Genomic DNA, 24781 nt, shown 5'->3' with positions numbered 1-24781 from the left:
GTGCGTATTGTTATGCGTTTACTTTTCTACATTGGCTAGAGGTATAGGGGGAGGGTTGAGATCTCATAAACATGTTTAACCCCGCCGCATTTTTGCGCCTGTCCCAAGTCAGGAGCCTCTAGCCTTTGTTAGTCTTGTATTATTTTTAATTTCAGTTTCTTGTGTACAATTTGGAGTTTAGTATGGCGTTCATTATCACTGAACTAGTATATATATTTGTTTAGGGGCCAGCTGAAGGACGCCTCCGGGTGCGGGAATTTCTCGCTGCATTGAAGACCTGTTAGTGACCTTCTGCTGTTGTCTGTTCTATGGTCGGGTTGTTGTCTCTTTGACACATTCCCCATTTCCATTCTCAATTTTATAGGAAATTGTCTCAAAAATTGAATGTTGATCGGTTTTGGAATTTTGCATGCAAATCAATGCATCATCGTATGGTTCCAGCTTTGATATTCTACTTCTTCCGATACAAATTAAAAATTAAATAACAATTATTTTAGATTATCATTTCTTTTTTTTCTTCTTTTGTAACGATTTCTGAAGTATTAACTGATATGGCAAAATCAGATGCCCTTACTGATTTTACAAGAAATTTCGAAATGTTGCATAACATAGATTCTTTATTAAAATATGTTTAACAATACACAACACTTTGAGATCGCCAGTTGACACGTATAAGTTTATATATATTTTTCATATAAATTTTGGAGTAAAAGCTTTTCTCCTTATTTCAGCAACAGGAAGTTTGTCTCCTTTCCAAGGCCTGAAATAGAAGATGTTGTAGTATAACGTGTTTATTTGTCAACGTGGCTTTATATCTGCATCAGCATGTGCAATCGTATTAATTCATAACAGAACAAATCGCACATAAAAAAAACTTAACAATGTTGTGACGATCAGGCCTCACTTTAAATAGAGAATTAAATTAGAATATTCAGTTATAAAATACATTGAATACATTACTTTTTATAAGGATGAAATTCAAACAACTTAAATACATGAGTACCAAGTGTGCTGTTGATATTACTGAACGATTTACCTTTATCGTGTTTGTTAATTTTCTGTTTCGAAAATATTGAATTATTCAAAACACTAATGGTTTTTCTACCCACAGACATATATAGCTGTATTTGGCACATTCTTTTTCGATATTTTGGGTTTTATATGCTCTTCGTATTAGATTTGGCCTTCTAATTGTTTTGATTCGAGGTGCACTGATGAGTCTCATACAAACGAAACGCGCGCCTGTTGTAATAAATTATAAGCCCGGTATCTTTGACGAGATTTTTCATCGATAACGATAATTTTACGCAATTACAATCTGTCGGTGCCCGATCGGTGTTTTACGTAAACCTTTATATGAATCTGTTTTAAATCATTTCAAAAGGTTTCATTTGATAGAAAAATAAACGTTTGGAGATAATATTATAACATATATGATTGAGGCTACAAATAGAAAAACATCTTCGGTTTTGTTCTTTGCACAAAAATAAGTTCAATGGCTCATCTAAATAAAAAAATACGAGAAAAAATATTCATCAATATGAATATTAAAAATAAAAGAACATCAATTTGGACTCTGAGTAATAGTGTATCTTAGGCAATCCAACCACATCTCTTAATTTCATAAAAATTGCGTCTCTCAATCTGAATGGGTTTTGTGGTAGAAGTAAAAATACAGTTTTTGAAATGTAACTAAGGTTTCGGTTGCTGTAGAAAATTAAAACTAGAGGCTATAAAGAGCCTGTGTCGCTCACCTAGCTAGGTTTATGTACATCTTCAACAATTGGATAATCTACATCTTTGTGGAATAGAACAGAATTCATGACAAAAATCTCTTCTTTGTTGATCTAGTCTTGCTGAACATTTTTGCTTATTTAAGTTTCTATCTATCTAATATAGTTTTCAGATAGTAGGCAACAACAACAAAAAATTTGATAAAAATCGTTATCAAAGAGAACAACTCCAATAAGGGGTCATCAGACAATATAAACCATGTTGAATAATTTGTAAATCTTGTCTTGCTGATCATTTTTGCCTATTTAAGTTTCTATCTATTATAGTTTTTTTCAGATATAAGGCAAAAACACAAAAAAATGGTAAGAATCATCATTAATGGGCTATAACTCCAATAAGGGGTCATCAGACGATTTAAACTATTCGACTTAATTGTAGATCTTGTCTTGTTGATTATATTTGCCTATTTAAATTTCTATCTATCTATTATACTTTTCCAGCTATTAAGCAAAATCACATAAAAAATAGTAAAAGTCGTCATTAAAGAGCAATAACTCCAATAAGGGGTCATCAGACGATTTCAACCATTTTGACTTATTTGTAGAATTAGTTTGGTTCAATTTGGATCAGAAGTTTCAGAGAAGAAGATTTTTTTAAAGTTAACGACGACGGACGACGGACGCAAAGTGATGAGAAATTTCACTTGGCCCTTTTGGCCAGGTGAGCAAAAAAGTAACCTGGTTCTTGTATTTAAGTAACATTTATTATATCGTTGAAATATAAAAAAAAAATGGGGATATATATACTATTCAAGAATGTTTTTGCAACACTTCGATTGAGATAAATGAGGGTCAAACTTTGAGGGCTCATATCTTTGTAGAAAATGATCAAAATGATCTGAAATTAACAGCATTCCTGTTTTAAAGGTTGAATTGATTAAAGAAGAAAACTAAAAAAAGTTGATTCCGAAAGCTTTTGCCAAATACTGCCAAGGTAATATATTCCTCGGGTAGAAAATCCTTAGTATTTCGATCAATTTAAAGTTTTGTAAACAATTTATAATTATGACCATATCAATGATAATTCATGTCAACACAGAAGTGTTGACTACTGGGATGATGATACCCTCGGCGAGGAAACCTCCACCAGCAGTGGCATCGACCCAGTAGTTGTAAATAAACTAATCATAGATACCAGGATTAAAATTTAATCGAGATTTTTATTACTTTATTTTCAGTCAGTAGTGGTGTTGCTAACCTATTTGTTAAGTAGTATAGTTGTTATTAATAAAGGAAAGATGTACATGTATTAACTCTTAAAAGTGTATTTTTAGATGATGGGATGGCCAAATAGTCTTGGCGTTGAGAAATCTTTAGTGGTTGTTAATACAATCAGTCAGTGGGCGTAACGAACGAAAGTTTATCTTTTTTAAACCAATCAATGAGTAGCCATATACAAAGCTGTTTTGCAACGGATGATACGACTGTGAAATCTTTCAAAGGACATAAATGTTCGAATGAGAGAACATACAAATGATGCAAAATTATATAAATAGCAAATAAATGTTGCCAAATGTTTTAAAGAGTAAAATAAAGAAATACAAACATCCAGATTTTAAAGGTAAAAGCACCAAAAACAAAACACAAAAAACTATGATAGCCGAAAGACAGAAAATGGCTGCCTAATATTTCGACGTGAACGATCTTTGTCATTGCTTATTCGTTATTATTTGTGTTAACAGCTTCATGGTTGAAGTTCTTATTGTAAAACACTTACTTATAGTACATACGAGGAGCTTCTCTGATGTTGACTGGTTGGAAAACCTGAAAATAAATATCTCAATAATAACTGTCATTCTTTTACATTATCGACTGAGGAAATTTCGTACATTTTTTCTTCATTTAATAAACAAACTATCATCCGGAAATGTCATTATTGATTGTAAAACTTGTTTTAGTCCGTTTGCATAGTTTATGAACAATAAGATATGTCAAAACTATAATAATATCTTTCTATTGATTATCAGTAAATTAAAATATTCATGATCTGCATAATTATCCTGTTTTTAAATTAAATTACAATAACTGTTCCCAAACAAATTAAGTTAGGCTGTGAAACTATCTACTCATAGGGTGGTGTGAATTAGATGATGAGCTTAAAAAGTATTTCCCTCATCTCATTAAATATTAGTAAAATGAGATGAAGATATACGTAAAAATCAGCAATCTGAAGACATCAATATGTAAACATACGGCCGTCAACCAAAGAACAGTGTATACGATATGCATAGCTCTACAACACAAAAAGTCTATAAGTTGAATACACGTTGAACAAACACCATCTGATATCTTTTATCCATAACAAATTATCTTAATACAAACACCTAAGATGTAACTAAAGACAATCACTAACAAGCTCGAGGTTCTGACTTACGACGGACACAAGAATTTATCAGAAAAAAATAGAAGGAAAAACATTATTTTCAGTTCAAGAAAACAAGACGGAATCTGTCCAAATAAATCGTGATCTAGAAAATAAATGACGGATTTTAAAAAGAGTTTAATTGTATTCCCTTGGAGAAAAAATGTTGGAATAATTAATAATTGACAAAAACTAACATACAGGTATTGAATAAGTCTCCGGCGTTGGAACAACAAACTCGGAAGTCTTGGTCGCTATACTAGTTCCAGTCTTATGCGTTGTAGCAGTGCCAGGCTTTTTGAAAACATTCTGAAGTTTTGAACACATTAACATACGATTGTGACTAGACGGTGAAGGCTGAGTAGAAGGTGATAGGTTTTCTTTTTGCTCATACATTCTTGTTGGTGAATGTATAGTTGATACAGATTGAGATAAATTTGAAGTCTTTGATAAATTTTTTGAATTAATTTGCTGTCTGCAGGTTCCCGCAGAAATTGCCCGTCTACTTTCTATTTCCTCTTTTTGTGCTTTCAGTTTCATTCCACGTTCTAACTGAGCTGTAAATAAATCAAAAAAAAAAATCGGAATTATTGTGTTTTGTAGGAAGAACTTATTATTATATTATGCAATAAAGCATCATTTTATGAAAATAATGGAATTGATTACTAATTGAAAACTAGTAAAAAAAAACTCTTTGGAAGTTTCGATAAATTATGGACATTTCAGTTTCACTCGGGAAACTCTTTACAAAAATTTACAACAAATTTATGTTTTCTGTTTTTATTTTTTGGAGGGTGACGTTCCTTTGGTCCCGTCTTACGTGTTAGTAGTGACTTTTTAGATTCCAATGAACGTAATCTCATGCATAACTGGTAAATTGTTGCGTTAGGGATTTCGTTGCCACAAATTTCTAAAAAAATAATCTATATTCTCATAGATACAAAGATTAAATTTGGAAGTTTGGCTGTACATGAAAAAAATGTATTACTAACTGGATATCACATCCTAATTTGTACGACAATGTTGTTTATAGAGCCTGTAAACTTAGAAACGATACAAGTAAACGGATTGATCCTTTGAATAAAATTATTCTGAAAGGTTATCAATTTAAAACTTAAGTAAGATCTTTGAATATTTTTTTCATCGTACAAACATTGTTTAATATAACTGTATATGTATTGCTATAGAGTTAAGAAAACTTATGGTCATACAACCTGTCGATACTTATTTATTGGCATCGCACAAGGTGGTGCTTTTCTAAGACTGGTTATGATGTCTTTACACTTAATTAGTTGGATATGTACTTATTGATATTTTGTGTGAGAAAACAAAGTTTATTTATTAGTTGAAATTGCTTTTGAACTGGTTTTCAGTAACTCTGAGTACTCTTAGACCGGTACTTTGTTTTTTTTTGTGTTTTTGCTATCGATCTGACGTGACACGCCTTTTCCAACTGTTTTTTATTTGGCAACATTATCCCAGGATAAGGGAGGGTTGACAGCTCATACATAAGTTTAACCCCGCCACATTCTTTCTGTGCCTGTCCCAAGTCAATAACATAAATCCAGTGGCTGTCCTTGATTGCTGTCGTTCGTATTTGTTCTTCGTTCGTTTTTTAGCATAAATCATACCGTAGGGTTTCTCTTTTGAATTGTTTCACATTTTATCATGCTTTAGGAGTGTCGGTTTTGTTCACTGTTGAAGGCCGTATGGTAATCAATGATTGTTTACACCATGTCCTTTGGACTCTGGTGGATAGTTGCCACATCTCCTTATTGTTTTATCTATCTATATTTACGAATGTCATATATAGCGATTGTTATCATTATGAAAGACAAGAAAAACCTGTTAACTAGTAATGTACCATACCAATAACAGTTAAGATATGAAAAAAAAATTGATAAAGGCAAGCACAGTTCGTATTCATCTTTAAACAATCAAATAATTATTGTTACAAGTTACCAGAAAAGCAAAACTTACCAAAGTAATCAGAAGCTGTTTTCGGTCGGGACATAAATTTCTGAATTGCTTTCGCATAGTCATGTCTTCGTCTAACTGACGAGCGATCATTGCCTGTGCCTCCTGGTGTCCCACATCTAAAGGGAGGTTGCTGTACAGATATTTCTTGTTCGTTTGGAGAATTTGCATTTGGTGATCTGTTATATTCTTGTAGTTGCTTGCACTCTAACAATAAAAGTGAAAATATTTACCCGTCAAACTCACTCTTACAGTTAGTAAAATTGTTAATCATCTGCATCTGTTGACTATACATTAGAAAATAAGAGAATATATATTGTAGATGTACTTTTGACAAAATTCCCTTAAAGTCATGTGCAAACATTTCATGCATATTCAAGAGAAAAACCCCAAATAAATAAAATATGTAGGTTTTGAAAAGTGGTCGATAAGGATGTAGGGTGGGCAGTGTAGATGTGCCACTGGAAAAGATCTGTATTTTAGATTGAGGCAAACCCTAGCCTAGTAATAGGCCACCTACGGATCCACTAAAAGAGTTGTTGCAAATTTTCAGTGCCGAGAGCGTGTCACTTTCACAAATTCAACAGGACATTGCTATGCATTTAAACAATGCACAACATAACAGACAACCGTTAAAGGGGCAGATGCTTGAATGTCACCCCTAAAAAATATCTAGATGCCCTCGTCCTTCGACTTTTTTGTTGTTTGGTACGCAAATTGTTAATGTGAAACTCTTTTTCTTTCCTTTATTTTTTGTCATGTTGTGTTGTGTTATTCTCCGACATTTAGAATTTAATTGCCCCCTGTTGGGGTGTTGTTATTTCTCTTTGGAATAGGAAGAGAATCAAAATTTAATTATGTACTTTTCTTTTGTACTTTCATGAGTACCGCGAAATCGATTGTGTGTTCTATTGAATTCATTTTTATTGCATACCCAGCTTTTTCTTGTTTGGTTTATCTGGTGTAAGGTTAATCGAAATTATTGTATGTGGAACACTTAATGGATACAAGTATCTGAAAATAGAAAAAGAAAATAGTTAATTTTTCTTATCAGTCTTAATAAAGGTGACTATAAGATATTATACAAATGTGTTGAAAATGTTGAAAAAAGATATTGATATTAAAATTGGAAATCACTACACGGTATTGAGACAAAAATGTATGGGTTCGTCTTGTATTCCCTGTGTGGCCAACACATCATAAAAAAAAACTTGATCATCAACAATTCCATACCCACAAAGTCTTCAGGTTTTTTTTTGTTTTACCGATTGATTCATTTAATATCATCATCTACGTTTCTAAACCAGACGATTACCATTTCAGTGTATTCTAAATAAACAAGGTTAGTGTTTTTTCACTATCTTTACATAAGAGAAAGGCAAAAAAAATCCGACCAATAATTTTGGATAATAAAATATCTATAATTACATTGAAAATTACATCGTAACGTTAGACATGAAAAAAAATCAACATCGAACCCTTGGTTTAAGCAAAATACAACGGTAAGGGCCCTTTTTGGCTCCAAATATCCTGCATAGCGGGTTATTTAAAAGTGTACACCACATTTAGGTTAGTTCGAATAGACAGAAAAAATGTTACAATCATTTACAATTACAAATCATGAAAAAACGTCACATGACAAAATAACTTGTATATGAAGTCTCAAAATTTGCAACCCGGAAAACTAGGGAGAGGTGTTTGAGAAAACTTAAACAGTTGAAACGTCTGCTTCTGCTTAGTGGAAATAGATTATGGTTCGGTTCGTTCAATGCAATACATTCTTTGGTGCTAACATTTCTTTAAAAACAAATTTTGATTCTTTTGCTTATCTTGATCGCTTTTTCTCCGCTTCAAAACCGCCACCCCGTGCCAAACATAGCCAACACCTTGCATGTGCCGTTCTACACGGTGTATTGCCTATCTAGACATTGTAAGTGCTATGATACATTGTGATTATGGCCATTAAATCATAGTTTGAGAATTAAGCTAGAAATAGTGGCCATATTGGGACATATCAATCATACTCCTTTGTCAACTAAAAAAAACTAAACAAATATACACAGCTAAACTCGAAAGCAGTGTAAGAAATTACAAATACACTACTGAACTTGAAAGCATTGACACAAATTGTCTATAATCACTGAACTGCACAACCATTCTGTTGCCTTCGTGTAAACAAAAATTACTTACTTGTCATAAAACTCCAGTATTGATGGGTGAGTAAAAGTCGTAATATTTCTACATTGATCCGTCTCTATCTGGTAAACTGGTATTGTCTATTTCAAATAAAATAAACCATTTAAAAAATCTGCCTTTCTCTCTAACATACTGGAATACACTGATACAAATCCTCTCTCTCTCTCTCTCTCTCTCTCTCTCTCTCTCTCTCTCTCTCTCAAAATCAAGCAAAATCTCAAATTTAACAAATACATTGTAAGAGTATTAAAACTGATTGTATGGCTCCGACGAGTCTTAATTGTCACATTTTGTCATGTCGGTGCCTTTTATAGCTTACTTACTATTTAAGAATTCTTTTAGTATTTTTTTTTTAAAAAGCGTTGAAAATAGCACATTTTGTATGAAGCGCTTCATGCTAAAATATGCACACGATCAACGCTTTTACAACCATATAAAATTACAAAAAGTAGCAATTCAGTTCTTTCATTTCATATATATTCTACAACCATCAAATTACGAGTTATATCAAGCTTTTCGTTTGTTTTCATTATAGAATAACTAATCGAAGAATTCAAATAGAGAAAAATATTCAACGAGTGACCGAACAACACATTAATTCACGAATGCGCGTAGCGCATGAGTTAATTATCAGTGTTGTTCGGTCACGAGTTGAATATTTTTCGATATTTGAATTCTTTGATTAGTTTTTCTTTTTATTACATTGGCAAATGGTCTTTTTTCTGAAATTAAACTAGAATATGTAAGGAACTATATCTTTTTCTAAGCATTCACAATTTGTTTTGATCCGACGTCATGACAACGCCTATTGTTGTATGACGTCAGAGGAGTGAAATAACCACGTTTATTTCACATGTGAAATTATCGGTTTTTATTTCACTGAGAAATCAATGTAATTCATTGCAACCAATGTGATAATATGCATTATTGTGACGTTGACATAGGAAGCACATGCAGTAATGAATCATACACTGTATTGAAAAATAAAATATGATATAATTTCGGATGCCTCGCGATTGTTGTCACCATATCAAAAGTACGGATGTTTATGAAACATACATGTAATGTAATTACACGATATTGTTTTTGGTCATTGTCGAAGGCCGTACGGTGATCTATATTGTATTACATCCCCGTCATCTGGTTTCTGGTGAATAGTTGTTTATATGGAAATCATACCACATCGACTCATCTCCAAAAGAAAGAAAAAAAAACGTCTAGTAATATTGACTCGTTCTTGTAGATACCCTTAGATGATCAATAATTGTTAATTTTCTTGCCCTAAAATACTATTAACAGATGTGCATCAAATAAAAGTTAAAAAGGTAAATAAATCATTAAAATAGCAAGCAAGTTAATACTGTGAGTGTGCAATTTTGGAACCAGGAAAAGTGAGAAAACACTGAAACCGATAGGATTTAAAAACGTAAATTGTTCAGAATTTACGAACAAACAGGAAAACTGGAAATTTTTAATTGTAGCCAAAGCTGTATATGTATTGAAAATTAGCATTTTGAAATTTACATCAGAAAAATACTCTGGTGACAATTAACCGCTTTATCTATCGTTTAAGATCGACAGATTAAATGATCGTTTTACACCGACAGATTAAATGATCGTTTTACACCGACAGATTAAATGATCGTTTTACACAGACAGATTAAATGATCGTTTTACACCGACAGATTAAATGATCGTTTTACACAGACAGATTAAATGATCGTTCAGTTAGGGTGCATATAGACGTTAAGGATCAGATACAAATTTCTCTGCAATTATTACATATGCAAAATATATTATGCAATATCATTGTAAATGAATAATCATTTCACAAATATTAGTGTTAGTTAAATTCTATTAAAAACTATAGCTTAGGAAACATCTTGTTGGATTCAAGATATGTGGAATTTAACCTTTTTTTTCATTGAGAAATCGAATTATTCGAAACAATTTCATTTTGTTATAGAGGAAAGTGAAGTTAGTATATTTGAGGGTTGGAACAGTAAATTATATGATTACATATGGAAATGTTAAAAGTGGTATAATGTAAACAACACTATACATACACCTCGAGCGGCAATGGACTGTTCTTCCAACTAACAACACATAAACACAAAACTACAACCAACGTTTACAAAGCCAGTAAAAATATCATGAAATCAAACAATACGCCTTAATGAAAGCAGATGAAATAAAAATGCTCTAGAGAAAAAGCTTTGGAAAGTCAGTTAACAATACAGATCTATGCAACACATTTACATAATACTAGACGTGAGCCTAAAACAACCTGCAAGTCACTCACCTGACCCAATTCATACTTTTTCTGCAATATTCGACAAAAAAAGTGTCAAATGGCTCTTACAAGACTACAACAATTAGCTAGATATGAAACATATCGAAACGTCAACCTTCGAATGTACATCATCTATTGCGTAGATCATGGGTTTCATCGACAAACTGGTGCTCACATTATCATTACCTATAACCGGCTATCGGTACGACAGAAACAATAGGATCTGTGTTCCTGATTGCTATAAGACAATTGTTTTGACTAACTTGTACGGCAGATTTGTGTCTGAGTTTCCGATTGCCTTGTGAATTTTGCTATCGTGTACAGCAGATTTTGGTCTGAGTTACCTATTGCATCTGCCGTACTTATATCCGGTAGTAGTCTTGGAAAACATGATGTATCTATTACTTTCTGGTAGCTTTCAGTAAGTAGATCGGTACTTGGTGTTTTTTGTCTTTACGATAGTTGTTTTTTGTGATTCGTACCAATCTGATGAGTCTAGCTATTCACAGCTGATTATTACAGCGTGTTCTTATGTTGTGCTATTACACCACTTTCACAGGTTAGGGGAGAGTTGAGCTCTCATGTTTAACCCTGCCATGTGTGCCTGTTCCAAGTCAGGCGCCTGTAATTCAATGATGCTCGTTGTTTGTTGTCTGTCATATTTGTTTTTCGTTCATTGTTTGGTCATAAATCAGGCCATAGTTGTTTTTTTTTTTTTTTTTTAATTGTTTCACAGCTTGTCATGTCGTGTCCTTTTATAGCTTATTATTACGGTATGAGGTTTAAGCATTGTTGAAGACCGTTCGGTGACCTATATTTGCTTAAAGCCGAGTTGTTAGGACTCTGTTGGATCATAGATGTATTGTTGGATAGTTATTCAATTGTAATCATATAACATCTCCTCATTCATAGGATGTGAATTTTTTGGAAAACTGAATTTTCTGACTTAATTACTTGCACAAAAATAAGAAGAGAAGTGGGTGTTTAACTTCCAAATCTAAACTTCATTAGTTTAATTCATATTACGGCCATCAATCACATTTTATTAAATATATCAGATGATCATGCAAACATCAATATACTAACCACTCAAGTGAAACCGCACTGTATATGTATCCTCAAAATAATGTATTGTTTTCAAAGAAAACAGAAACTGCTTATGTTGATCGAAACTTTTAAATACAAAAGTATATTAAAAATGTCATTCATACCAAAAATCGTTAAATCATTAATTACGTTTAATTTACAATTAATATACGTGATTAGAATCTTCAACAATGCTTACCATAGCAGATCGTAGAACCAAAGCACAGGTATGTTTTGAATTGAGTTTCAATGCAATATCAAGATCTGCCATGAAATTAAGATCTGTTCTTCTACCATTTCCTTTATATGTCTGCAATGAATTAAAGCCGACATGGCACATACATATTGGGAAATGAGAATAGTCCTAGCTCATACATAATGTGAAATTACTGCAACCACAAAAAATACAAATATGGAATGAATGCCGCCCATAGTACATGTAATGTGTTAATTACAGTCGCCACGGTACATACACTATGTGGCCGACATATAATAGCCATTACACTATGGTGAAAAATAACCGTCAGAGCATTTACTATGAGAAAATATAACCGGCAGAACACGAATACCATGTGAAAATATTAGCTTCAAAGTACATATTTACATTATGTGAAAATATAATCGTCATATCACATACACTATATTAAAAAGTAGTCATACAATGAAAATGGGGATCATAAATTAATTCAAGAATTTGACATATGGTAAAGACACTAGCTAGGTACCGAATACCCTTATATATAGCCCTATGGATTTTTTTCCTATATTTTGTGTGTATGATGTTGTGTTTTTTCTTTTTGTTCTCGTTTTATTCACACTGATGATACCTGTTTAAGGTGGCCTATGCATAAGAAATGTAAAACTGGGGATCAAAGGAATTTACTTTCTCTATTTGTCTTATAAATGGTGTACATCAAAGATCAGGTTTAAGTAAAACGATCTTTGAAGAATAGTGTTTTTAAAACTTTCATTCATGTCTAATTGTCCTTTGTCGTGTCATTACAATGAAAAGTGTCATTTCTCAATATATTGGTAAATTCATTAATTGTTTCTCATTTTATTCGTAAATTGATAAGAATAAGATACACTTGAGCTTTAAATAGTAAGAAAATTGACATAAATCGGGTTTTAACAGTACAGAATAATATCTACAAAATTCGAAATTTTATAAAAGAGATATAATTGTTTCTTTTAACCTGGTGTCTTATAACTTACCCAACTGTCCTTGTCCATTGTACTCTTGACTAAAGCTCTGATACAATACAAGTCCTATAAGAAAATAATATAACTGTGGAAGAATTGGAAATCAAAACGTGGCTAATAAAACACATTTTCGCATACTCATGTGATTGTCTCTATGTTCCAGGTCAAGAACATCGTCATGGGTTGTCTTAGGTCATATTTTCAATTTTGTGTTTTTTTTTAATTTGGTATGTTGATAGAAGATCGCGTTGATAGTGTCTATTTAATTCTTTACAGTTGTTTTTTTTTAAATAAAAACTCGGGACGACTTAGAGCATGACATATGGTATAGACACTGGTCTACTGTTTAAGACTATATACTGTCCTGTATGTGTCTATTTGTTATTTGGTTCCGTTTGGTTACCGTCTCATTGACGTGTACCCTAAATTCCTCTTCATTTGTGTAAATCATTACCGTTACTGTTGATAATTTTACGTACAAAAGCATGAATAAAAATATAAAAATTATATCCATAAATTGAAAGATCAGGTTTTACATAGAAAAAATTCTTAAGCATGAAAAGAAGCATTTTTTTCCTTGACAATAGACGCTTTCAAATAGCGTCTATTTAAAAAGAGAGGTTATCCGAAAATAAAGCAATGATTTTAAAAAATTAGCAAGTTTAATATATACTAGAAAACCAGTAGAACTGTTTTACACTGCCTTCTGTGTACAATTTGATGTCAAACATCATTGCTGTTATAAACTAATTCGATTATTGTAAATTGATAAATTAAGAAGTTATTAAGAAACATAAGGTTCCAACTCCGTTAGACAAAGTTGACCATGGATGGTTTTGACCATTCTGTTTTAGATACATTTGGTTATATAGTATACCTCCCTGGCTTTCGTTTTTTCGTGTTTCTCATGAAAGTATGCATCAAATTTTATAAAGTGTTATTTTCATATCGTAACTTGATTCACGTAGTTTTAAGGTGATTTTCTACATACGGGGTTTCTGCTGTCAAGTACAACACATCTTTCTGCATCTTTTAACGCTTTCTCATGTTCACCTACAATGAAATGAAATCAATAAAATTCAAGACTTGCCTACATGAACTATATAAACTATATGTAGATGTATAAATAATGCGTTGAAATTATACTTAATTTCTCTTTGAACTTTTATTATTTCAAAAATTTAAGATTAAGAAAGCCGAGTGTTTTTTACACAAATAAACGAAAGTAGACGTCTTAATTGTCTGTATACGGCCTTGAATTAGGAAAAATGCCCACACAGTAAGCGCTTAAAAACTCCGTAGTCCTGAAAAATTCGGTAAAATTCAATAAAGATCAACAAATATATGACACGTCCGCCTATTTATAAAGGCAAAATACATGAATATTTCTTTGTAATTTTTATAAAAATAAGGAGATGTTAAAGTATTGACAATTGGGCAGTATTCACCAGCGTTCAAATGTAGTGGATGTAAGCAACCATAGGTAACCGTACGGTTTTAACATTGAGCTATTGACGACATCTGAAGACAACCACTGAATTACAGGCCCCTGACTTGAGACAGGCACATAAAGATTGTGAATATGTTTGTTAATCTTAAAACCTCCATCTTTCCTGGGACAGTGGTGAAACAGCAAATTACATTAACAATTTTAAACAAATTGTAAAAATCAGTTGGAAATGGTCGACTCGTCAGATTTGCCCGAAGTATAAAACAACTAACATAAACACAAAGACACAAATTATTGATCTAAGAATACTCGCAATGTACAACTATTTTTGAAAATGAAAAGACCTCTTCCTACTTAATTAATTATTGATCAATAGTTAAGAAAGCTTGTTTCAAAATTTCTCTTTTGGTTACTTGTATTCATTTACCCATTTGGGAGTAAGAAAACGCTCGCCTGGCATGCAATGGTGTCATCAAACAAGAGTTTGTTACACATCCGGCCAAACATCCGTTCTGAAATAAAAATTTAAAAAAACTTCAACCATATCAACAAAAGCAGTTCTTAAAAAAATCAATACCATCACTTAATTCATATCGAACAACGTGTATGATTCCAATCTAACAACAATTAATGGTAAGTTATGACTATAGTGTAGTATAAAGGGAAACCGATAGATTTCAGACACGATTGTATTTCGAACTTAGTGATAGTGATAGCAATCAATTTAAACAATTGTCTTTTACTCAAATAAATTTCCTTCAAGTGGATTTTGTGAAAAGTTTACGGATAGTATTATATATTGTGTTTTGGTGGGGGAAAAATATCGTTTTAACTTGTCTCTGTCTGTTTAATGTGCGTCCTGAATATTTACAAAACGTGTCAATTAGTCAAAGAATCGGAGAGATTCATAGAATATTTGTTTATATATGGATATGATTTTGGCAGTCAACAGCTATACGATGAACTTTGAAACTATTTGTTTGAGATTTGTACGTTGATGGCTTGCTTTTTTATTGACATTTACTTCACATTTTTTTAAACTATATTTATAGACTAAAGAATTGTGTATACAAGATATTATAGAATTTGAAATTAACTCATCTTAGTGTAATGTTGTCAAACTGGGCTGTCTCTAACCATATGTATTTCTTTTCATGTAAAATCCCAAACTCACCTTTGGAGCTGAAACAGCTGAAATTGCACTAGTAAAACTTTCAGCGGACTTTTTCGGATTTTTCAAATGTTGATAAGCTACTCCTAAATGATAGTAAATTTCATACAACTGAAAAAAGAAAGAAGTACCATCCAATATATTAAAATGAAGAGATCTGGGGAAGATTGCCAATGAATCCATTAATCCCCAAAGAAAAAGAACAAGTTTAATACATGTACTTATGTAAATCATCCATACGGCAATACCACACGTTTGTTTTCTTTTTCTGGGGGGAAAAAGGGAGGGGTTGTATCTTGGAGATGTTTGTTTTGGATTTTTTCTTTGTTTTTGAAAAATACATTTTTTCCATTAACCTTCAATTTGTTCCTTAAAATATTCATTTATCTGCAAAATAAAACTTTCCGGGGTTCTTATTGTCATCTTCCATTGCATGAACAATATGGCATTAAAACATTTTGGTGTAGAATTACTAGTAACCAAATTTTAGTCTGAAACGGTCATATTGATCTTCACATCATCTGAAATATCTTTAAATTCAGTTCTGTTCAGACTATTCGCTTGCAGTCAATTCAGTAGTGTTCAGTAGCTGTTCAGACAATCAAGTGTTTTTGATCTGCACAGATAAATAACAACTACTGAACAGTGTAAACATAGACCGACCAGATCTTACTCGACTGCAAGCGAATGGTCTGAACAGTTCTGAATTTACTGCAGTAGATAAATCTGAAAATTGACTGAAAAACTAACTAGAGGCTCTAAAGAACCTGTGTCGCTCACCTAGGTCTATGTGAAAATTGTGCATATTCAACAAAGGACATTCTCCAATACTGTAGACCAGAATAGAATTCATGTCAGACAAAATCTCTTTTTTGTTGATCTTGTATTTCTGATCATTTTGTCTGTTTAGTTTCTCTCTATCTTCTTTAGTTTTTTGCTCAAAGCACAAAAGAGGGTAAAACAATACTCATTTGAGATCAATCACTCCTATAAAGAGTGACAGTCTACTAAATATATCGACAGAATTTGACTTGTTTGAAGATCTTGCCTTGCTAATCATTTTTGTAATTTAAAGTTTCTACTTATCTTTCGGTGCATTACATTTGCGCGCATTACTATTGCATTTGCAAAAGTCATTACGTTTGCGCGCAGCTTTTGATTACATTTGCGCGCATATTTTTACAGGTATACTCAGGTAAATACAGGTAGATTATACTTATTCAATTTTTCAATTATTATTTTCGAGCAGGATAATATAAAAATAAGGAGATGTGATATGATTGCCAATGAGACAACTATCCACCAAAGTTAAAATGAAGTGGATGTAAGCAATTATAGGCAACCATACGGCCTTCAAAAATGAGAAAAACCCATACCGTATAGTCGGCTATAAAAGGCCCCCGACATGAAAAATATGAAACAATTCAATTGAGAAAACTAACGGCCTAATTTATAACAAAACAATTTACGAAAAAAAAATATGACAGACATGAAACATCGGATCGACAACCACTGAACTACGGGCTCTTGACTTGGGACAGGCACATAAAGAATGTGGCGGGGTTAAACATGTGTGTGAGCGCTCAACCCTCCCCTAACCTGGGACAGTGGTGTAACAGCACAACATAAGAACAAACTATAAAAATCAGTTGAAAAAGGTTAAACTCATAAGATCGATACAAAGAAAAACATCAAACAAAAACACAAACAGGACGTGGTAGGGTATATATCTATCCTTCATCCCTAACAACAACAAAAAACACTAAGTACAGATCTGAGAGTACTCGCAGTTACTGACAGCTAATTCAAGGCCAATAAAAACTAATAAAAAAATCATGTATCTAAGACTAAAATATCAATCAGTACACATCCAACATCCAATGGATTTAGACGTCATTAACAGTCAGAGAAAAACATGACCTTGTGCAATGCCAAAATACCGGTATAGGTATCGACAGATTGTAGTACCGTGAAAGTACATATGTGTAATATTTAGTATGGTTTTAATTTACTGATAACAAAATCAATATTTACACCAATAAAAACAAAATTCAAAGATTTAATTACAGTGTTGAATAGGTAACTTCAATTATTTTTATCATAAAAGGCAAAATGCAAAATAATTGGTAAAAATCGTCATTAAAGGGCAATAACTCCAATTAGGAGTCGTCGGACGATTTCCTCCATAATTGTCTTAATTGTAGATCTTGTCTTGCTGATCGTTTTCGCTTATTTAAGTTTCCATCTATCTATTATAATTTTTAAGATCTAAGGCAAAAACGCAAAAATAGGTAAAAATCCTCATCAAAGGTCAATAACTCTAATAAGTGGTCGACTGACGATTTCGATCATGTTGACTTATTTGTAGATCTTGTCTTGCTGATCATTTGCAATTTAAAGTTTCTATGCATCTATTATAGTTTTCAAGATAATTAGCAAAAATGAAAGAAAAAAAAAGTAAAATTTGCCATGTAAGGGCAATAACTCCTATAAGAATTTCCCTGACAGTTTTGACATTGTCAGATTTTCTCTATAAATAACGATTTTCAAAATAATAGACAAAACTTACATTTTACCCCTATGTTCTATTTTTAGCCATGTCGGCCATCTTGGTTGGCCGGCGGGGTCATCGGACACATTCTTTAAACAAGATACCCCAATGATGATTGTGTCCAAGTTTGGTTAAATTTGGTCAAGCAGAATTAGAAGAGAAGATTTTTGTAAAAGTTAACGGACAACGACGACGACGGACGACGGACGCCAAGTGATGAGAAAATCTCACCTGCCAGGTGAGCTAAAAATGACATACTAATTGATTGTTCAGTCTTTTAAGAGCTGTTTAGATCAAAATGACCGTTTCACACTAAATTTCGTTTACTAGTGATCGAAGGAAAATCTAAACAGTCGTGTTGCTCATTGCACGCTAAATAGTCTCACACTATAAAAATCGTATATCGGATCTTTTGAATCGATAGGTTAAGTGACACACATAGCCAGAACCCGTGCGCACAGAGTCCTACGATAAATTCGCAAATCAATGAAACGTATACATACCAGCATATTGTATGATGGCGGAGGTTCGTAATCCTCAGGAAGGTTCTTTTTGCTGACCATAAAGAGTAGTATCTTATAATTTTCTATAACCTAGATCAAATGAAATTGACATTTATAGTAGTATATTTGATTGAGAAACTATCCTTGTTTCTACATTTTCAGCGAGGAAAATAAACAATTCTAAAAAAAAACACAATGCCTACAAGATCAACAATGAAAAGTAAGGTTTCTGAAGTCGTTTGACTTTGACGTTGACTATGAAAAACCCAGCGAAAACGATGTAATATACGTATTTTACTTTGAATAAATAATGTTTCTATCCTTTTACTGATAAACGAACGCATTCTCAATAACCCTGCAAAAGAGCGGATAGTTGTTTATGTTTGCCGTATTGACTATAAAATCGGAATTGATAACAAATTTAAGCACTCAACATTTGAAAGCAAAGAGAAATGTATCCGGGTGGGGCGACTTGCCTTCCTTGGATGTTATATTGTCAGTAAAATAGCACGTAAAACTCTGGTTAGTGTGTTGCTCTAGTACAAAGCGCATTAATGTTCTTGTCCTGAATATGCATGTAATATTTGCCGATGGACATTAAACACCTATTCAGCTAACCCAATCAAACTTTATATCGTTATCATTATTATTATTGAGATTTATGTCAAGTATCATTTATTTTGAATAGAGATATCATCGATTTTAATAAAGAATTCATAAATGTGTATAAATTTAATAGGAGAAAGCATATTTTCAAATACCATAACGAAACATGTATAGAAATATAAAATCTTTAATCAAACACTGACATGGAGAATTTAATTTGTATATTTCATATGTTAATACTACTCTGTTTGAATGAATAAAAAGTGTCCATGTATTATTATATGTAAACACGCCAATGTAATAAAAGTTTAACGATAAAAGTGAAATTTTGATTTTATTTAATCCGTTATCAACTGTGTATTTATTCGGCTTTACATTTTCTAACAAGTTTACTTTGTCATTTTATTTAATTTATTTCAAGTGTCAAGTTTATTGCCTCCTAGCTTCTATTAGCAGATTTTATGATTCTAAAGTTAACAGCGTTCATAAACACTACTGTAGTTACAGCCACAGTAAGCTTATGAATGTAATTCTTTATTTACTTTCAACTTTTTATACTAAATAAATCCGAACCAATCCCTTGCCTTTATAATCTGTTTGTTTTCTACATTGCAGGTCTTAATTATACGAAATATGATTTTAATTCTTTAATTTTCCATATAGAATTTAACTTACCACGCTGAAGTACCCCCATTTATAATTTTTCAGAATTTTAGGTATGCATTATGAAATAGTTTCTCATTACACTGTTCAAGGTATTATTGACAGAGTACCATAGTGTTAATTGACATGTATATTCAACAGAATACGGGGGAGTCGGTGACCTAGTGGTATAAAAACTTCATCTACAGTGATCACTATCTACTAATACTATCCTGTCAATACCAATCAACACTGAAGTCTACTAATACTATCCTGTCAATACCAATCAAAACTGAAGTCTACTAATACTATTCTGTCAATACCAATCAACACTGAAGTCTACTAATACTATCCTGTCAATACCAATCAACACTGAAGTCTACTAATACTATTCTGTCTATACCAATCAATACTGAAGTCTACTAATACTATTCTGTCAATACCAATCAACACTGAAGTCTACTAATACTATTCTGTCAATACCAATCAATACTGAAGTCTACTAATACTATTCTGTCAATACCAATCAATACTGAAGTCTACTAATACTATTCTGTCAATACCAATCAAAACTGAAGTTGTGAGTTCGAACTACGCTATTGGCAAGGTGTGTTCAACTGCCTTACATTGCCAGTTTTCCAGCCGAATGTCGGTGGTTCTCTCTGGCTTCATCCATTAATAAAAATGACCGCCATGATATAGCAAAGAGTGCTAAAAGTGGTGTTAAACACCAACAGTCAACCAATCGACAGAATAATACATATTCGAGCAGTTGTTTTTAAATCTCTTTTAAAAATATTGAATACAAACATATTGTAGTCTTAAAACATTCTTTGAAACTAGTTTCACATGGTCACAATATATCCCTTGAATATATTCATTAAATGAAACCATCAGACCTTTTATTACTATGACATAACGGTCGGTCAACCTTTTTGGTCAATAAAATAGTATGCGTGGAAACAAACCTTCTACCATCAGAGCTTTTGTAAAAATACTATGATTAGTATACACTATTCTGTCAATAGGTTTGCAAAATATGGTGACCAGGATTGCATCTTTGCAATCTGAGGGCATTAGGCTACAATATATTCCAATATACTTAGATTATTACGAGAATACAAGAATTAACAAAACACGATATTGACATAAATCAAGTTTTTAATCAAATTACTAACCCAAAAGAAAAATAAATGAAATGTATTGATAGGAACGTTTTTGGTTTAGCACATGGACATGAGAGAAGTAGAGTTGCAATCAAATAACTAGTTTTATATGTTAAACTTATTTTTGTTGATTTGAACATAACTAATACAACTTACCTTGTTCCATTTTTTACTCCTTTCATTTTGCATAATATGTCTAATAGTAGAGTTGACTGCTATATGAAGATGATCCATATTTCTGAAATTCCAAGTCCATTTCTCCATTGTGTATTTGATAAAATAATCAAAATTTATCCAAGAGGTATATTTGTAAATTATTTGAGGAAAGCACTAATAAATCTTATCATATACTCATGTCTTCGTTCTATTTGAAGTCAAGTAATATGTTTGTTTATTTATCAATATCGGATCTTGTACGGAATCCTAGTTTACACTCGAGATTTTAAAATGGTTGAATTATTATGTTATTTGTGTAGTTCTCACTTTCACATTAACGGTTGTTGTTAGGTGTCTCATTGCCCGACGACAATAGCACCAATTCACTGTTATGGCGTAGTGTCACTGCTCGGTTGATATAATCCATAAGTTAATCTTTCATTTTTCGGATTATTTCTTTTATTCTTTATCGCTTAAACTTCAAACCCTTTTAATTAATAATCTTTCTGTCAATTTGAGTGTTTAAATTTATTGAAAGCAAATCTAACAATAACGTTATGCAAACAAATTCTGATTTCGGTTCATCAGAAAAATAATATTTGCTTTTTTCGAGTGCCATTTTTTTATAAATAAACTAAGACTCATTATATTTTAAAGTCACTGAAAATAGGTGTATGTCCGCCCATTGTTCGTTCATATGTATATTTGAACTGGCTAAATTTGAAATGAATTAAATAGATTCAATTTAAATGAAGTATACTTTGGTATGCATAAGAAAACCGTGTGAAACTAAAATCACAATTTATTATACCATTATCGCTGCACTTTGATTTTTACGAACACACATGCAGGTTAACAATTTTTCTACCTGAATCGCACTTAGATTCCTTCAAATGAAATTTAATATTTAAAACGGATCATAACATTTAAGTATATTTATGTCTTTTTTTATTTCATTCTTTACTTGCAACCAACCATAAACAATAACATTTAAATGAAAGTATTGTTGTTCAGAGTTAAGTTAAATTGGTTTGTTTGATTCTTTAATAGGATTAGATAAGCAAGATTTTATCGTTAACGGATTAGGACGTCTCTATGTTAAGTTATCAAATTTTCATATAAAAGAGGCAGTTCCCACCTCCATTTAGCATATATACATTAATCAATGATAAATTTAACATTTAAAGTCCAACTCTAGCGCTCCAGACATGATGCCCGCATGTAAGTGTAAATATGGTTGATTATTTTGTATTGTCAAAGGTAACTTATTTTTTATTCAAGATAAGTGTTTGGATTCATTCCCACTTTATACGATGGTTACTGTAAACATCAATGCAATTTTCTACAAAATATAGCGTATCTGGAGAAAATTATTTCCTTATCCAGTTAAATAAAATATGACTCCTAAATACAATTTTTTTTCTGACCTGATCAACATTAAAATTTCAATATTCACTATCACCCTCTTTAGACCTTGCATCATTAGAACTATCAAAATGCCTATACCAGCACTTAAACAACGTATTAAAAACATACAAATAAATAAGAGAATAAGAATCAGTCCATGCATGTTTATACCAAGCTACACTAACATGATCAGCTATTCACGATTTCCAGCTGAACTCCCATTAAAAAAAATAAAAGCAGCTGACGAAGCTCAAATATCAACAACATTTACCAGTGAGACTCTTAAAATGAAAAGACATCAAAGTTGGCATAGTTTACCGACTATAAGAAAACAAGTTATATGGCGTATAAATTATTGTATGTAAAATATTAAGATGTCGATTACTGTACCTATTGAATAATAGAAAGGAGGGTTTTCATAATTATTAGACATCAGAGCTTTGTTAAATACATGTATTCCAATACACTATTGATAAATTTCGTAATTCTGACTCTCAATTATTCCATTTATCTAAAGTAGAGGGGGAAATCAATTAGAGTATAATTGTAATCTGGCAAGTGGTACAAATGTATTCTATAATCACTTGTATACGTTAAAATGCGTTGATTTAGTCTCCAAATCTAGTAGCTAACATCTAAGTCATTTGGTCACTGGTTGATAGTTGTCTCATTGGCAATCATATTTTATAGTAAATAAAAGGTACCATAATAGTTTGTTGTTGTTTTTTTTATATCATTTTACAGAACAAACCCAATTTTCTCCTGCGTCTTCTTGATTGTAAAGATGCACACTCTGTTTCAAAATATAACGATTCATTACTTGAAAAATTTCGGAAACCCAGTAACAATTCTAACTGCTTCGTTTGAACTTGTTCCAGTTATATGATGTCTTGCTTGGTACAACCATCCCATAATTCACAAGTATATTCTAGAAGTGGTAGTATAAAAATTTTTTTTTCCGGGTTCTGCCTGCTGGGAGCAAATTTGAATTTCCCCAGAAGGAGATTTGTTTCGACGTGTTTTTAATTATATTATAAATGTGACAACTCCATTTACAATCTAAATTAAATGTTATACCCAAATGTTTATCATCGTGTATTTCTTCGCAAAATAATCGCGATAAACTAAGGCAGTGATCTGCAATATCATTTATATATAGTAAGAAAAGAAGAGAACCCAAAACCCTAGAGACACTTTAAATATCACCAGGTTTCGAAGTTTCAATATGCCTTTTAGGTTCTATTATCAATGTAAACCTCAAGTTATTTGAACAAATGTCCAGATAATCCGTATGCTTTTATATTTTTACCAGTCCCAATCGTTTCGCTCAGCGGTATATAATCTGTTTTATGGAATTACACCCCCTTGTCAAAAATCCTGCATCCGTCCCTATTATATCTGAATTAAACCACGGTTTATCTTTTGACCTTATAATTACTGTTTTACATGGAAGTTTGTCTATTTTCTTACAAAAGATAAGTAAAATTGAGCGAAGGGGTCGATAATAGATTACCCATTAACGTGAGATATCAAGAATTTTCAATAAAGTAGCTACATAGAAAGCATTAACAGGCTTATCGCTCACAGGAGTAGTGTTTTACGGACGGACGTAACTGTTTTAACGCCCGCGAACTAAGTTGACCTTAGATGGATTTGGCTATTTTTGTAGGTCCTATTTTGGTCATATAGCTCTTCAGCTGTTTCGGTTCTTGTACATCCTTGGCTTTCAAATATTTGGCTTTGAATGTTCCTGATGAAGGAAAATCCAGAAAAGCGATTCGGACGCATGAAATTTATAACGTGTTATTTTGATTTTTTATGTCAAGTTATTGGCGGTCCGCCGTCACATCTTAGCGGAAGATAAAGCCGTAGTCCTAGCCGGTGTCTTATCTTTTACAAAAACTAAGAAGTGCTATCGTCAATCAGAATTATAAAGTGCCGAAAATGAATTACTCATTACCATGAGATATTTATAATTCAATATTTCATGGATACTGAGTCTAGTGCAGAAAAAAGTTATGATGCTTATCCCAAAATGGCAGTATTTTGATATCAAGTTTTATCTCTTATTTAAAAGAATGATTTTTATTTTGAATATATACAAGTGTGGACACAGATCAGTGTGGATGGTAATTGTTTTATTTGTTAGTAGTTTTTGGAATATATATTAATGGTCATATACTTCTTAACAAAGAACACAAAGAACAGACTATTTTAAA

General features: G+C 32.1%; 1 protein-coding gene and 1 long non-coding RNA gene across 4 annotated transcripts in view; both read right to left on the bottom strand.

The window, feature by feature from the left end:
• The window catches only part of LOC127710884 (uncharacterized), a 238989-nt gene that overhangs the window by 102124 nt on the left and 112084 nt on the right, over positions 1 to 24781 (bottom strand). The window lies entirely within an intron of this gene.
• LOC127710494 (uncharacterized) lies at positions 600 to 22028 on the bottom strand. Of its 3 annotated transcripts, none has more exons than XM_052216382.1 (14): positions 21156 to 22028; positions 18586 to 18675; positions 15535 to 15642; positions 14788 to 14872; positions 13902 to 13963; positions 12923 to 12976; positions 11907 to 12017; positions 10395 to 10424; positions 8323 to 8408; positions 7067 to 7146; positions 6136 to 6339; positions 4357 to 4712; positions 3511 to 3557; positions 600 to 760 (listed from the first exon to the last, which is right to left on the bottom strand). In XM_052216382.1, the coding sequence occupies exons 1-14, from the start codon at positions 21261 to 21263 to the stop codon at positions 691 to 693; spliced, it is 1491 nt and encodes a 496-aa protein (XP_052072342.1). In that variant the 5' UTR covers positions 21264 to 22028; the 3' UTR covers positions 600 to 690. The 3 variants fall into 3 exon arrangements, with proteins under 3 accessions (XP_052072342.1, XP_052072352.1, XP_052072360.1); XM_052216392.1 differs by lacking the exon at positions 10395 to 10424 and adding an exon at positions 10631 to 10651 and having other exon boundaries at positions 21156 to 22027; XM_052216400.1 differs by lacking the exon at positions 10395 to 10424 and having other exon boundaries at positions 21156 to 22027.

Source organism: Mytilus californianus, unplaced genomic scaffold (assembly GCF_021869535.1).
Source record: "Mytilus californianus isolate M0D057914Y unplaced genomic scaffold, xbMytCali1.0.p SCAF_1, whole genome shotgun sequence".
Taxonomy (NCBI): Eukaryota; Metazoa; Mollusca; class Bivalvia; order Mytilida; family Mytilidae; genus Mytilus; species Mytilus californianus.
This window is presented reverse-complemented; position numbering and strand designations above follow the sequence as displayed.